This window comes from Patella vulgata, chromosome 9, assembly GCF_932274485.2.
Source record: "Patella vulgata chromosome 9, xgPatVulg1.2, whole genome shotgun sequence".
NCBI lineage: Eukaryota > Metazoa > Mollusca > Gastropoda > Patellidae > Patella > Patella vulgata.
Genome location: NC_065887.2, coordinates 24,768,234 through 24,782,937, shown reverse-complemented (window position 1 = coordinate 24,782,937; position 14,704 = coordinate 24,768,234). Strand labels below are relative to the sequence as shown.

At 33.4% G+C, this 14,704-nt stretch overlaps 1 protein-coding gene across 1 annotated transcript in view; it reads right to left on the bottom strand.

Moving 5' to 3' along the window:
- The window catches only part of LOC126831518 (titin), a 354,899-nt gene that overhangs the window by 275,086 nt on the left and 65,109 nt on the right, over positions 1 to 14,704 (bottom strand). The window contains exons 44-70 of the mRNA XM_056103456.1: positions 14,537 to 14,687; positions 14,008 to 14,188; positions 13,624 to 13,811; positions 13,125 to 13,418; positions 12,479 to 12,993; positions 12,056 to 12,351; positions 11,615 to 11,812; positions 11,081 to 11,368; positions 10,442 to 10,788; positions 9,893 to 10,151; positions 9,404 to 9,638; positions 9,133 to 9,275; positions 8,705 to 8,898; positions 8,187 to 8,423; positions 7,757 to 8,004; positions 7,075 to 7,285; positions 6,775 to 6,907; positions 6,480 to 6,642; positions 5,996 to 6,126; positions 5,731 to 5,806; positions 5,396 to 5,497; positions 3,343 to 3,804; positions 3,068 to 3,163; positions 2,030 to 2,497; positions 1,725 to 1,820; positions 435 to 872; positions 188 to 283 (exon numbers count right to left, since the gene is read on the bottom strand). Of these exons, the coding sequence (XP_055959431.1) occupies positions 188 to 283; positions 435 to 872; positions 1,725 to 1,820; positions 2,030 to 2,497; positions 3,068 to 3,163; positions 3,343 to 3,804; positions 5,396 to 5,497; positions 5,731 to 5,806; positions 5,996 to 6,126; positions 6,480 to 6,642; positions 6,775 to 6,907; positions 7,075 to 7,285; positions 7,757 to 8,004; positions 8,187 to 8,423; positions 8,705 to 8,898; positions 9,133 to 9,275; positions 9,404 to 9,638; positions 9,893 to 10,151; positions 10,442 to 10,788; positions 11,081 to 11,368; positions 11,615 to 11,812; positions 12,056 to 12,351; positions 12,479 to 12,993; positions 13,125 to 13,418; positions 13,624 to 13,811; positions 14,008 to 14,188; positions 14,537 to 14,687 (6,246 nt within the window). The remainder of the gene's footprint in view (positions 1 to 187; positions 284 to 434; positions 873 to 1,724; positions 1,821 to 2,029; positions 2,498 to 3,067; positions 3,164 to 3,342; positions 3,805 to 5,395; positions 5,498 to 5,730; positions 5,807 to 5,995; positions 6,127 to 6,479; positions 6,643 to 6,774; positions 6,908 to 7,074; positions 7,286 to 7,756; positions 8,005 to 8,186; positions 8,424 to 8,704; positions 8,899 to 9,132; positions 9,276 to 9,403; positions 9,639 to 9,892; positions 10,152 to 10,441; positions 10,789 to 11,080; positions 11,369 to 11,614; positions 11,813 to 12,055; positions 12,352 to 12,478; positions 12,994 to 13,124; positions 13,419 to 13,623; positions 13,812 to 14,007; positions 14,189 to 14,536; positions 14,688 to 14,704) is intronic.

Sequence of the window (14,704 nt, the reverse complement as noted above, 5' to 3'; positions counted from 1 at the left end):
CCCTTGCGTACAATCATATAATTATTATTTTCACTTGATGAAAACATAGTTCTACAGCACACAAGAAGTCTTGTATTCCAATAATGTAAACATTGTAATGTATGATAAAGCAGATCTCCATGCATTTTTTCTAGTAAGGCCAAGCACAGCCATGCTTGTCTGTTTGTGTTAATCAGTTCAGACAAACCTCTTAGAGCCATCATCTATGATCTTTAGATAACCACTTTCTGTATCGGAAGCATAAGATATTTGTTGTACTGGGCCTTCCTCTCGAATATCATAACTAAAGAATTAAACAATTCTCAATGTAATAACCAAATAAATAAAACTACTTAACACAATAACATATTCATTTAACTCAAAACAGAATTCTGCAATTTCAAGGAAGAACTGCACACAGAGTTAATTGATTTAATGAGAGCAAAAATAATCACCCTGGTCCAAAAATATCTTTAGCATAAACTGGTTTTCTGTCCCATGGCCGTGTCTTTGTTTGTTTTTCTTGATGTGGTGCTGGTGATTCCTTCTGTTGAGGTAATATTTGTGAATGCTGGAGTTGTGCTGCAGCTGCTGGTTTCATCACTTGAGCACTTGGTTGTGTCTGTTTTCTAGCAACCTGGGGTGAAACTGGTGCACTCACTGATTGAAACTTTTTTCTAGGTATCATTGGAGAAGATGGTAGACTACCCAGAGCTTTTGGTACTTGTTCTGCTACTTGCTCAAACCTCTTTTGAAAATCTTGTACACTTGGGAATGCTATTACTTCTTCATACTGGATTTCATCAACATCCATGCGAACATCAGCACCTATTTGTTGCACTTGTCGAGGAATTCTACTACTGGGTAATATTTCTTCTTTGATAGGTTTTCTACTACAGAGAATACTTGGTTTTATGTCATTTATCACAATGGTTGTTTCATTTATTGTTTAATAAATTAAGTTTTCAGCTAAAATTTTAAGATCTTTTTTTGAAATGTTTGTTAAATATTTGAATTAAATCATTATTCATATTGTTATCTTTACCAAGTTGTCTTTTACAGTTTTTGTTTTTCATAAATTATTTGAAGTTATTTGGTTCATGCCATATGATAAATGTAAGTTGATGAGGGTTGAATTATCATTCACATATTGTGAAATGTTGTGGTAGATGTATAACATAACTGGCTTACAGTTTATTAGAGATGTGTTAAACAGTGCATTTTAATATATTGAAAGATGCAATGAATGTATATGTTGAATGCCAATACATCTATAAGTCTTTATTAATTGATGACTCCTTTCTTAGTCTGTCCCAAGAATTCCATTAATCTTGTACTGTACGTGATTTGATTCATGAATATCAGTGTTTAAGAAAAAGATGAATTTGAACAACAGCGATCATTAATGAATTCACTGCAATACAAAGAACGAACTTTGTTCATCTAATTGCCAAAGCAAATTCAATAATAGCAACAATTCAAAATTATCAACAAAACTATGAAATGAGAAGCATTACAGCTCAAATCATACAAAGAGTTCGCAAAATAATAATTGTTATTTTACCAAGCAGAAAGAAGCAGAAAAACAAATTGAGATGAGCGTTCTAGAATTCACCCAAAATTTATCTTCATGATATGTGAAGCTGAAGCTGTTTTTAGAATTAAAATCAGTCACCATGCATAACATTATTATGTAATATAGCATATATAGCCATGCCTGTCTGTGTTAATCAATTCAGACAAACCTCTTAGAGCCATCATCTATGATTCTTAGATAACCACTTTCTGTATCAGAAGCATAAGATATTTGTTGTACTGGACCCTCCTCTTGAATATCGTAACTATATAATTAAACAATTCTTAATATCAAAATGTAAGAATAAAATACTGGGTACCACAGGTTATATAAACCATATCATCATTGATTTAATACTTGAAATCTTTTTTTTAAATATACTATAATTTTTCTTAGGATTGTAGAGAATGACAATTAGCAGATCATAATATCTGTTGTCAAGTCTGAAAGTTACAAGTTAGTAAAAGTAATCACCCTGATCCAGGCATATCTCTGACAAAAACTGGTTGTCTATCAGATGGTCTGGTCTTTGGTTGTTTAGGTTGAGGTGCTGTTGGTGGTTGCTCTTGTTGAGGTAATATTTGTGGATGTTGTGGTTGTGGTGCAATTTTGGGTTTGAATATTTCTTCTGGTCTTTGTTGTTGCTTTAAAGATTCCATTTCAGGAACAGATGGTTTCATCTGTTTTCTAGCCACTTGTGGTGATACTGGTGCACTCACTGGTTGAAAATGTTTTCTAGGTGGCATTGGAGACGATGGCAGACTAGCTGGAGCTTTTGGTACTTGTTCATCAAATCTTTCAAACTGCTTCTGAACATCCTGTATACTTGGAAAAGCTATAATTTCTTCTTTGGGCTCATCAACACCAACTGAAACATCATCAGCTTGAGGCTGTTTCGGATGTTGAAATCTACTCGGTATCATTTCTTCTTTCATAGGTTTTCTAGTATAAATAATACATATTTTTCATAAAATAATGCAGATATGCATAGTTTTTTGGTGTTATAATACTGAATCTATTTAAAGTATTTTTTCAGATTATAAATCGGTAAATAGGCCAATGCTAGTCCATGCATATCAATAAACTAACTGTTTTTAGGAAACTTAAGAAATAAATAATGGTAGGCGTTTACAAAAATTGAATAAAACATCATTCTCAAACTGAAAAAACACCATTCTTAAACTAAAAAACATCATTCTCAAACTGAAAATAATCTTAACTTAAAAAAAATTAAAACATAAGTAAAACTAAAATAAAGAAGGGCCTAACATAGAACTTCCTAAAAAAGCTGAAACCAGTTAGTGTGGAAGAAGAAAAAAGATAGTTTAACTGTATAGTTTAAAACTGTGGAATCCAGGAAACATTAAAGAAATAAAACTCAGAAAGAAATCTCTTTGTTTTATTTTCAAAGAAGCATATAAGCAAGGAAATCTTGGTACATGCTGATCTGATTAGTTAGCGTAAGTAGGCCATGCCTGTCTGTTATCATGGAGTTAGTGATCTCAGACAAACCTCTTTGAACTGTCATCAATAATTCTCAGATATCCACTCTCTGTGTCAGAGGCATAAGATATTTGCTGCACTGGACCTTGTTCTTGGATATCATAGCTAAAGGATTAAAGAATTATGGTCATTATTAGGAGCCAGTAGCAAATGGCATGAAATATATCTGTTATAGTCTAGAGTACTTTTAGATTAAAGAGAATCCATACTATACAACAAAATATTAAAATACAGTACAGCTAAATGATGTATATTTGTAGGATTAAAAGGATAAAATTAATCACCCTTGTCCAGGCATATCTCTAACAAAAACTGGTTGTCTTTCAGATGGTCTAGTCTTTGGTTGTTTAGGCTGAGGAGTTGTGAATGGTTGTTCTTGCTGAGGTAATATTTGTGGATGTTGAGGTTGTAGAGCAACTTTGGGTTTGAACATTTCTTCTGGTCTTTGTTGTTGCTTTAAAGGTTCCATTTCAGGAGCAGTTGGTTTCATCTGTTTTCTAGCCACTTGTGGAGAAACCGGTGCACTCACTGGCTGAAACGTTTTTCTAGGTGGCATAGGAGAAGATGGAACGCTACCAGGAGCTTGAGGAACTTGTCCATCAGGTTGTTCAAATCTTTTCTTGGCATCTTGCACATTCTGAGGCATATATTCCTCATCAACTTCCATTGGCTCCTGTGGCACTGGAGGTGCAGGTTGCATTGGTCTGGTTGCTTTCTGTGGTGTCATTTGTTCAGTAACTGGTGTTCTATTCAGAAATGATTTTAATATTTAATATACAATATGATTGTTCTGTAATATCACAACAGCATTAGGTGTAGGGAAAATGTAGTGAAAGCAAATGGCTATGATTCGCTATGATTTGATGTTGTTGCACGTATATAATGTTAAGGACATTGAACTACATTACTATATGAAAGGAAGCAAATTCAAATATAGAACAAACCTTCTATCATCGAAAGAATCATCTGTGGTAGGAAACAGGGAACTCATAAAGGAATGATCATGATCAATAGGTGTTGAGGTCAAAGGTAGAAGTTCATAACTGATAGAATTAACACAATAGTTATTAAAAGAGTTTTTTGAATTGTTAAAACAATAAATACACACACAAACATAATAAGTTACATTATTTATTGCTCATGTACTTTTACTTTCTCATATGTTCATCACTTTTGTATTTTGATTACATTGCCCTATCAAATCACAAACTTTGTTCCAATATTCATGTAATCTCAGTATATTTATTACTAAATATTAATCTTTTCATCTACTGACCCTAACATTAAAAATGTATTATGTATTTTTCCGTAGAACTAAAATCCTTCTCAATTTTTTTTTTAAATTATAAAACTGATTAAAGTCTACTCATTAATAAAATCTATCTTGCACTGTTAAAATTTCATGGACTACCAATATAATTTTTAATATATAACATACTGCATATTGATTGAAGATTCCTTATTTAAACTATAGAAAACTAAAAAATAAAATAATATTTTCTAGAAAAAGAGCAATCCACACTAATAAAAAGTTCATACCTATACATATGATTTCATACTTTTAATTTAATCATTCACTTTTCATATTTGTCCAAATACACTAGAGTTTTTATACCATTCAAAATAAAGAAAGAATAGAGATCTATCCTATATTCTACTAGCTGAACATTCTGTTAGATCCTAAAATATCTAATTGTCTTGAGATGTTCATTAATTAAAAATGAATAAGACTGTTAAGACGTAAACGAGGAAGTTAGGAAATAAAGGAGATAGATGGACAATATGCAAATATATGATAATACATAATGAAGCAATTCACTGATCAAGGTCTGATCGCAAGATTCCTTTTACTAAACCAACCTGGAGTCATATGGAGGAGACTTTATACGTAAAGTCCCACTCTCAGTTTCTGAAGCATAGCTAATCTGCTGAACTGGTCCTTTAGGTTGAATGTTGTAATGACTGAATTGAAAATGAATTGATGATTCATGAAATATATGATTAAAGGGAAACTAGATAAACATACTCTTGACAAGAAGCACCATAAATTATGATTTCACACAGATTTTATACCACCTTGATTGAATGAATAGGTCTGTAGTCTAAAACAATATTCACACAATGAATTCTCCTATCACACATTTTCAAACAGTCACACATTTATACAATACACAAATGATTTATTCACTAACTCAAATGTTTATTTATATGGATAAAGAATTATATAATTATTTAGATGATACTATAATAAGGAATAAAAAAAACTGGCTTATTCATGTCTTCTTCTCAATCTAATTGAAATCATGCAATTGCATGCTAAGGAACTGTTGTTCTAACCTGCCAGCATCCTCCTCACGTACAAGTTTTAAAGTGGCACTATCACCATCTTTAACATAAGATATTTGTTGTACCGGTCCCTCAGATTTGATTTCATAATGCCTGATATAAATAATATTAATAACGTAAAGCTATAATAAACACCACCACCATACATATTAAATATATAAGATATGTATACAATCAGCAACTTGTTCACCATCTAAAAGAACCATGGAAAATCAAAATTGGAATACTATACATCAGATAAAGTATTGTTTGATACTTATATTTTATTAAAGTTTTTAATCCTGCAAGAAAATTTCAAGTTATTTAATGAAATAAAAGTTACTTACGGTGAGGTGACTCTTGGAGGTGGTACACTTGACACTTGAGGAGCTTGTTTCTTGGCTTCAGGCTTTCTTGCAGAAACTAAAAAAAAGTCAATAAAAACAGTAAATGGTTAATTGGGCCATAGTGACTTTTTAGTTATTGTTAATCCAGTTTTTGTCATAACATGTAAATAAATTTTAAAATATTATTTCATAAAGTGAGTTCATATTGTATCAATATTAATGTTTTGAATAATTATAATATAGTGTTGGATATGGGCTGTCTTACCTTGTACAACAAGTTTAGCTCTAGTTGTAGCACTACCTGATGTATTAGCAGCTGTACATTGATACCAGGCAGCATCTGGTAATGTAGCTTCTGGTATATATAGAGCTGTTCTACCACCCTCTGTATCAATCCTAATAACGAAACAAATTGAAATTAGTCAATCAAAATAGCATTTTATTCAAATAAAGTCATGGCAGTAATTGACATCCAATTAATTTGTAAGTTCATAAAGGAAATCTACATCTATTCTGCATGGAAACATATTTATCTTATATAATATTCTGACATTAGTATATTACATTACTGCTTCCTTTTACAGACTGCGAAAGTTTTCTAATGATGACCAGTTTTCGTAGCTATTTAAACCCCTAAGTCAGCATCAATTTCAGTTAAAATGAATGTTGCTTGACAAAAAAATATATTTTATATAGAACCAGGTTAAACATTTTCAACCAATCAAATGATTCATAAAAGTAAGCTATACCTGTATTCCTGATTGGGTGTAACATGGCTACCATCCTTTTGCCAAGACATCATGGGTGTTGGCATGCCAACAGCATGACAGGAAAGCGTAACAGGCATGCCTTCTTTCACAGTGAAGTTCTGGACACGTTCAATAAAACGGGGACTTTGTTTCTCTTCTTTGGCTGCAGTTTGAAAAATTGCATTTATTTATTCTGGTATAGAGAGTTTTATATTGAATTTGGTTTTATTGATTTATTTCTTGTTATTAATATGGAATTATCAATATTTGTTTATGCTTTTTAAAAAATACTTACGTTTGACATTAAGAGATACAGTAAATCTTTCTTCCCCGGCTTTATTTATAGCAATACACATATAGGTACCAGCGTCCAAACGGCATACACTCTTTATGATTAATGAATGGATACCATTCTCATTGACAACAATCTATCAAAAAAATTACACATAAATATATGTCCAACTCTATAATTAGATAAAAGTCTTACCCATCAATCATTATTGTGATATTCAAAATCTAACCATTTTCTGTTAACAAAATTTAAAACCATCTGATAATAAACTTTGTACCACCCAAAGAGTAAAATTTCATATACCTTGTGATTATCATCTCTATGTACCAAAATACCATCACGGTACCAGTCTAATTCGGGTGCTGGTCGACCTGTTACAGTACAGTCAAATCTGACAGTAGATCCTTCTATAGATGTTATATCTTCAGGAATTTTCTTGAAGACTGGACTAGCAGGAGCATCAAATACTCCGCCATCATCTGCTACTGGGCCTTTTCTTCCTCTTTCAGCATCCCTAGAAATAATATGAGAAATTTTAACTTTTTAACACAATATCATCATTTATTTGAAAATTAAACGCAGCAAAGGGTTGCTTAGCATCCTAGTGCCTCTACATCAATTGCCAATTGGGCTGGATTGTTGAAATTGAAAAATTCAAAATAAATCTAATATTATACTGTATCTTTTTTGTCTTATTTTAAATTTCCTTAAAGAGTTTATCAGTTTGTGTATAGTCATACAACAAAATGGACCATAAAGTTCTTTGATCAATCTACGAAGTAAACATTCTATCCAAGAATTTACATGTTTACTATAATGATGTGATTATGTTTTTGAACTTTGAACTGCCCAAATTGGGTAGGAATTAGTTCATTTATATAGTTCCAAATTCAACCTGGCACTGTGCCCATCCAAACCAAACTTGAGTAGTAGTATGAATATATATGTATCATATTCATATTAATGTTACTGATTTCTTTATTACCTTCTCATCATTTTCTTTAAACTTTCAGGTTCTACAAAAGAGGTAGCATCAATGTTTCCAAGTTGATCAACATAGAGTTGAGCTGAGGTTGTAGTTTTACCCACTGAGTTGACAGCTAATACTGTATAATACCCTGTATCTTCTGGTAAGGTTACTCTTATTCTTAAAGAACTTATATTATCTTGTCCATATTTAATTTCATATCTGTTAGACTTCTTGATACGTTTACCATTTCTGTACCAAGCAATCTGAAATAACCATAAACATTAAATTTACAAATCAAGATTTTGAACAAATTTTCCTTTTAATTACTTATGTTAACTAAGATATACATCCAATATTAGACCGATTAACTTAAATTCCATAACCCAAATATCTTTTCGCACAACGTAACCTGATGTTTAGGGGATCAAATTAATTAATTGCTTACCTTTGGTCTAGGTTTTCCCTCAATCTGGCAGACAAAGGTAGCATCACCTCCCTCTACTAACTGTATATCCTTCAATGGTTGTAATAGTTCTGGTGCCTGAGATTTACCAGGACTTACAAATTCTTCTGGTTGTTCAGAATCATATTCTGTTTCGGTTTCACTTTGACGTTTGATTTTACCATCTCGATAGGCAACCTCATCCAGGAGACGTTTCTCAAATCCAGTTACAGTGAATTCCTAAAATGAATTAAATTTAAATGAAGAAATGAAAATACTTACAGCACTCGCAGGTTTTTAAATGAGGCTTTGCTTTTAGTCAGTCATCAAAAACAATTTTACTCAGGTTTTCGCACAACAGGTATTGCATTAGTATTGGTATGTAGTGCATATTATAATTATATTGATGCCCGATTGGGCATATTCCCGGTCGGATGTTTGCCAACTTGGGTAGGACATGTCCGGCATACACAGGCAAAACAGCATCCAAGGTATGTACGATGATGTCGATAAATACTTACAGAATCACTAGCACCAGCGGAAAGTGGTTCATCTGGCTGAGCCAATATTCTTTCTTCAGATTTTCTGTCGATCATGCGTTCTGTTGGGGTTCGATAAAAATCTTTTTCTGATTTCTTTGGTGCTTGTGATCTGGCAAGAATTTCTTGAACTGGTGATAAATCTGAGACAAGTGGCTGATCTACCACCTTGCGGACTATAAAACAAATTAAAACATTACACCTTAATAAACTGTATCAAACCATAGTCAGATTTAGCTTAGCTAAGATTTATACTGACAGCAAGATATATATATGTAGGTAAACTACTATGAATCCAAAATAAATCTGCTGCTAACTATGGCTACTAGATCCAAATACGTACTATTTTTAAACAATCACATTACAAATGATTCTACTATGAACTTTATTCTCAACAGTAGAATACTCACCTTCTGGTAAAACATCAGCACTTGTAGCTGATTCTCCACCTGGATTCATAGCCTGGCAAGTATATTGTCCAACATCATCAGAGAAACATTTAGATATCAAGATGGCACATCTTCCTGTTCTAGGGTCATTGTTGATTTTATGCCTGAAATGATTGAGATAAAACAACAGTGTAAGAACAGGAAAGAAATGGAATGGAATCATGTCACATCTTGTCAAAAATGGTTATTGCTACAGGTGCAAAATCCCACACAAGTACAAGAAAATATTTACCTAGGTCCTTCAAATATAGGTTGTCCATCTTTGGTCCAAGTAATCTGAGGAAATGGTTTTCCAATAACTCGGCATTCCATCTTAAAATTTGTACCTACAACCATTCTAACATCTTTTAATGGTTGAACAAAAGATGGCGGTACAGTGACTGGTGCTGGTTTGGGTGGTGGAGGAACAAATGCTGGTTTTTCTTGTTGTACTGGCTGGCTTTCTGCAACTGGTTCCATTGGTTCAGCTGAAGGAAAACAAACAAAAGAATAAAATAAAGATTCATGACAATGCATGGAGAGGTGTATCATCTCAAAAAATGAATAGCAAATTAAGTTTATTCAACCCAACATTAACTCTATTGTCTAACTGTAAATGGAACGGTAAATGAAAGGAGATCAGGTGAATTATAATCGTGTATATTCTAATTTGCCTTGTATATAGTTGAAATTCGAGCGTAGATATACTACAATCTTGAAAAGAAAAATTTCTTAATCTTACCTTCAACAACTAAGAAACATTCGGTTGTAACTGTTCCAGTTGCATTTGTAGCAACACATTTAAATGTGCCTGCATCTTCTGGGAAAACTTCTATAATAGTCAATCTGTGAGTATTCTGTGAATACGATATTTCATAATCTGGTGAACTTTCAACTGGAAGGTTGTTCCTAAACCATCTAATAATAGGTTCTGGATGACCCTCAACAATTATCTCAAATGTTACTGAATCGCCTTCTCTTACTCTTTGATGTGTCAATGGCTGTAACAGAACAGTTGAAAACGTATAAAATTTAATACTACAAATGTGACATAATCTAGAATCTATTAAAGGATAGAAAATAAGGTGTCTCAGTGAGAGAACATTCCCTCATAGGAAACTGCGTGGTATATGTTTGTCTTAACCCAAAGTTAAACCCCATTTCTATGAAAGTGTAGAATTATCTTTTTGTATCTGAAAGACACTAACCTCAATCATATCTTGAATTCAAAAGTAGCACTCAAGTAATTTAATATAAAATAGTATTGGAATACATTTTATCAACAAAATACCTTTGAGAATTTGGGTTTAGTTTTCTCCTTTACAGGAGCAGCTTTCTTTGGTGGTTGAGTCTTTGGTAATGGTGGAGGAACATCTTCCTGTCCAAAAAGGTTGATTCTTGTTTCAAAAGCAGGTAAATCCTGTCCTTCAATTTCCATCTCCATTTCATTTCTGTATCTCTGAGGCTCTGTCTTTGGCGGAGCAGCTTTCTGGTATTTAGCTACTTTAGCCATAGGTTCTTCCTCTGGAAAACGTCGAGGTGATTTTGAGCCAGGTGCTTTGGATGGTTCTACATGCTCAAAAACTGGTCTACGTTCTGGTTCCCTCATCACTGGTGTTTCAATAGCCAATGGTGGTGCTGTGGAAGATTAATATAATCCATTTTATTTTTGGAAGGTTTTCCTGTAGCCATTTCACTAAGCAAGTTAATATTGAGTTGATATATATTTCTATCTATTCATTTATTCATTCAAGCAATATTTGATTAATTTCTTTGATTTAGTAATTGATCGAACATATCAACACAAGGTACAATCTTGTGGATACACAAATACCTGATACTCTCGTCTTCATCAAGAAAATGAGTTAATAAAGGTATAATACAAATATATTTTTCAAGATTTACATAAACTAAGAAAAGATATACTTACGTTCTACCACTAACTGAGCAATGCACTGAGCCTCTCCAGCAGGATTTTCAGCTTTAACTGTGTATTTTCCTGAATCTTCATAGAAAACTTCTGGGATGTACAGAGAATGGATATCTCCTTCTTGGATGATTTCAAAGTCTGGTGAACTGACCAGTCTTGATCCTTCTCTCATCCATGTAACTTGTGGTGGAGGATGACCAGATACTTTAACTTTGAGTTTAACTGGCTGACCTTCTTTAGCTTCATGTCTTTGAAGCTTTTCGGTGAATGAAGGTGGAATCATGGAGGCTGCAAAAGAATAACCCAACAGAAAATGAAAATTTATTATTTGCTATGTTTGAAAAGTCTTAGGTTTCCTGTTCAAGTATGTAGTACATCTAAAAATATGAGAAATCCATCCAAAACTTTTAGATTATATCAATATACTTTGAAGAATAGAAGAGTAATTTGTATTAATATTGAAACTACTTGAAAGCAAAATATATGTGTTTTCCACTTAATGAATATGATAATAACTGTAAACTATAAAATTACCTCTCACTATCAGTTCTGCTGTGCTAGAAGCGGTTCCAGCCAAATTTTCAGCTGTAGCAGTAAACTGCCCAGCATCTTCTTCAAAGACTTCGGGAATAGTTAGAGTTACACGCCCCTGACGGTAAGAGATTTCAAAGTCAGCTTGATCTGTCAATTCTTTACCTTCTCTAAACCATCGAATGCTGGGTTCAGGTCGTCCTTTAAGAAAAAAAATCACTCCGTCAATCTAACATATTCTACAGATTAATAAACAAAAATAAAAAATAAATGAAATAATTCAGTCCCTTGAAAGGACTTTCTAGATAACAGATATAGTGTTTATCCAACAGGTATTACACAAACAACATATTTAAACAACTCGCCCCTACACTGTCAGGTTTTCAGTAAATCTTCAGTTCAAGATTTTAATGAAGATATTAGAAGATCTATTTATATATTTACCTGTTACTACACCATCAAAAGTTACTCTGGTTCCTTCCATTGATGTGATGTTTTTCAAAGCCTGTAGAAACTTGGGTGGAACTGGCACTTCAATAGTTAAATCTATTGGTTGATACTGTGGTGTAACATCTGTTACTAGAGTTGTTGCAAATCTGTCAACTGATGGTGATTTTTGCGGTCTCTTTGGACTGACATCGGTCAAAATCGTTGTTGAGTGATGTTGTTCACCAAACATCTCATCAGAAGATGAGTAGACTCGACTTGTTCTTGTTTCAGTAACAGTTCGAGTCTCAGTTCTATAAAAAATAAAATATGTAATATAATTGGTAATGAAAATTAATATACTTTTCATCATAGGATAGTTCGAAGAAAGCTGAAATAATCTAAAAGCAAATACATAAAATTAAATCTAACAATACTTACACTTCTGAGGATGATTCATATCCTCTGTAGCCTACAGGTACATCATCTTTATAAGGTGAGCTAACAGCTTGTGATGGTCTAATGACAACTGCTTGGGAAGTTGGTTCTTCTGGTTGGGGATATCCAGCAGGTGGCTGACCTCTGGTTGGTGCTCGGTCTGGCACCATCTGTTCATCAATTGGTTTACGGTCAGGCTTATCAGCAGGAAATTTTGGTGGGGCTACCTTCCTGATTGGTGCCTTTGTAGGTGTCATTTGTTCAGATACTGGTTTTGGTTTAGGTCCAAATGGCTGTTGTGCACCCGGTGCTCTTGAAGGAGTCATGGACTCTGTCACTGGTTCAACTTGTAGTAAAGCTGAGCATGTGGCTTTACCATGAGGATTTTCAGCATGGACATCATATCGTCCAGCATCCTGATCAAATACTTCTGGAATTGTTAATCGATAGTTATCTCCTTCAAACTGGGGTTGGTAGGCCTTACTGACCAAAGGTGCTCCATTATAATGCCATTTAACCTAAAAATAATAATAAACAATATAAATTTCATATTACAAATACTGTCACTTAGTTTTAAATTAATGCTTGAATGAGAAATTACACTGACAATTTAAAATTCAATTAACAATTAAGAAGTTATTCCACATACCCTTGGTCTAGGACTACCAATTATAACACACTCAAAAGTAACAGGTTGTCCAGCTTTGACAATCTGATCAGTGAAGAGTTTCTTAAACTCTGGTGGTGCTTGTTTAATTACTTCTTTCTGTATTTGTTTGACTTCCCGTTTCATGACCGGCTGTTCTGGTGGTGATTTAACATTTAATCTAGCTTGGCATCTGGCCTCACCAGCAACATTTACAGCTCGTACAGAATATACACCAGTATCTTCTTCAAAAGCTTCAGGTATAGTCAACGAGTGAACATCAGCAAATGCAGTTATCTAGAAAACAAAAAACAATGAAATAAATGGAAGAATATATAGTTATCACCATAAGAAAACACTGTTGATTGTCTGAACAAAATTAGTCAAATGACAAAGCCAAGACTGACGAAACGGAATAGCCCCCAAAAAATCTGTGTGACAGGTGTAACTGAGATATTTTTCTGTAGTAATTAAACTTCTTCAATAAAAGTATATCACATACCTGGAAATCAGGAGAGCTTTCCAATTGTCTGTCATCACGGAACCATTTAACTTCTGGTAATGGATGTCCTGTAACACGACATTGTAAACAAACCCTTTGTCCAGATTTAACTGTCAAATCTCTCAATAACTGAGTAAACTTGGGTGCTGTCAATTCACCCACTGAGGCATCACTCATTTCACTTACAGCTGTGGATCAAAATAAAACATTTATTACAGATGGGAACTCAATCATTTTCAGGAAATAAAAATATCTAAGTGGGGTTGACAAGAAAGCTCAATGTATGTATGTGTTATAAAAATTGAGGAAATAAAGCATTTTAATTTTTTTTTTTTTAAATGGTACTGATAAATAGTACATCGCCTCCTGAGTTAATATACTTACGTTCCACATGTAATTTACAGGCACTTTCTGCCAGACCGTAAGGATTTCTAGCGACGCATCGATATTCACCAGCATCTTCTAATAAAACCTCTTGTATAACAGTTGTACAACGATCACCTTCAAACAACAGCTGGATATCTTTACTTTCCTTTACTGGTTTATCATTGTGTAACCAAATCACCTGTAAAAAATGAATGACATATAAAAAAGGAGAAAGGATATGGAATATAAAATATACAATTGCATGCATGATATGACAAATTAATTATAGGAATTTAATCTCTGGGTTTCCATAATAAGAAGTGGATGGGCGCTGTCTCCAAAAGGTCTTGACATCATTCAGTGAGCATTAAACAGATTTGTGGATAAATCATTTGGCTGTCCTTAGAATCAAATTCCCATCACAACACCCTGTCCTTCATATCATAATAGACTTTATGATTCTATTCTGAACTGCTAAAATCAATAAGACATAAAAAGGCAAATTACACCTTATTGCACGGAAATTATGGTAAGTGTTGAATATTACCTCTGGTTCTGGATGTCCTATAATAATACAGTCCAATCTAACTCGTGTTCCCTCTATAGCTTCTTTAGTTGGTGGTAGAAGTTGCATAAACACAGGTTCTTGTTTCGGTACTTCCTTATCTGGTTCTGTTGAGGCAACCTCCATGTCTTCACTGAAAACAGAGTATGA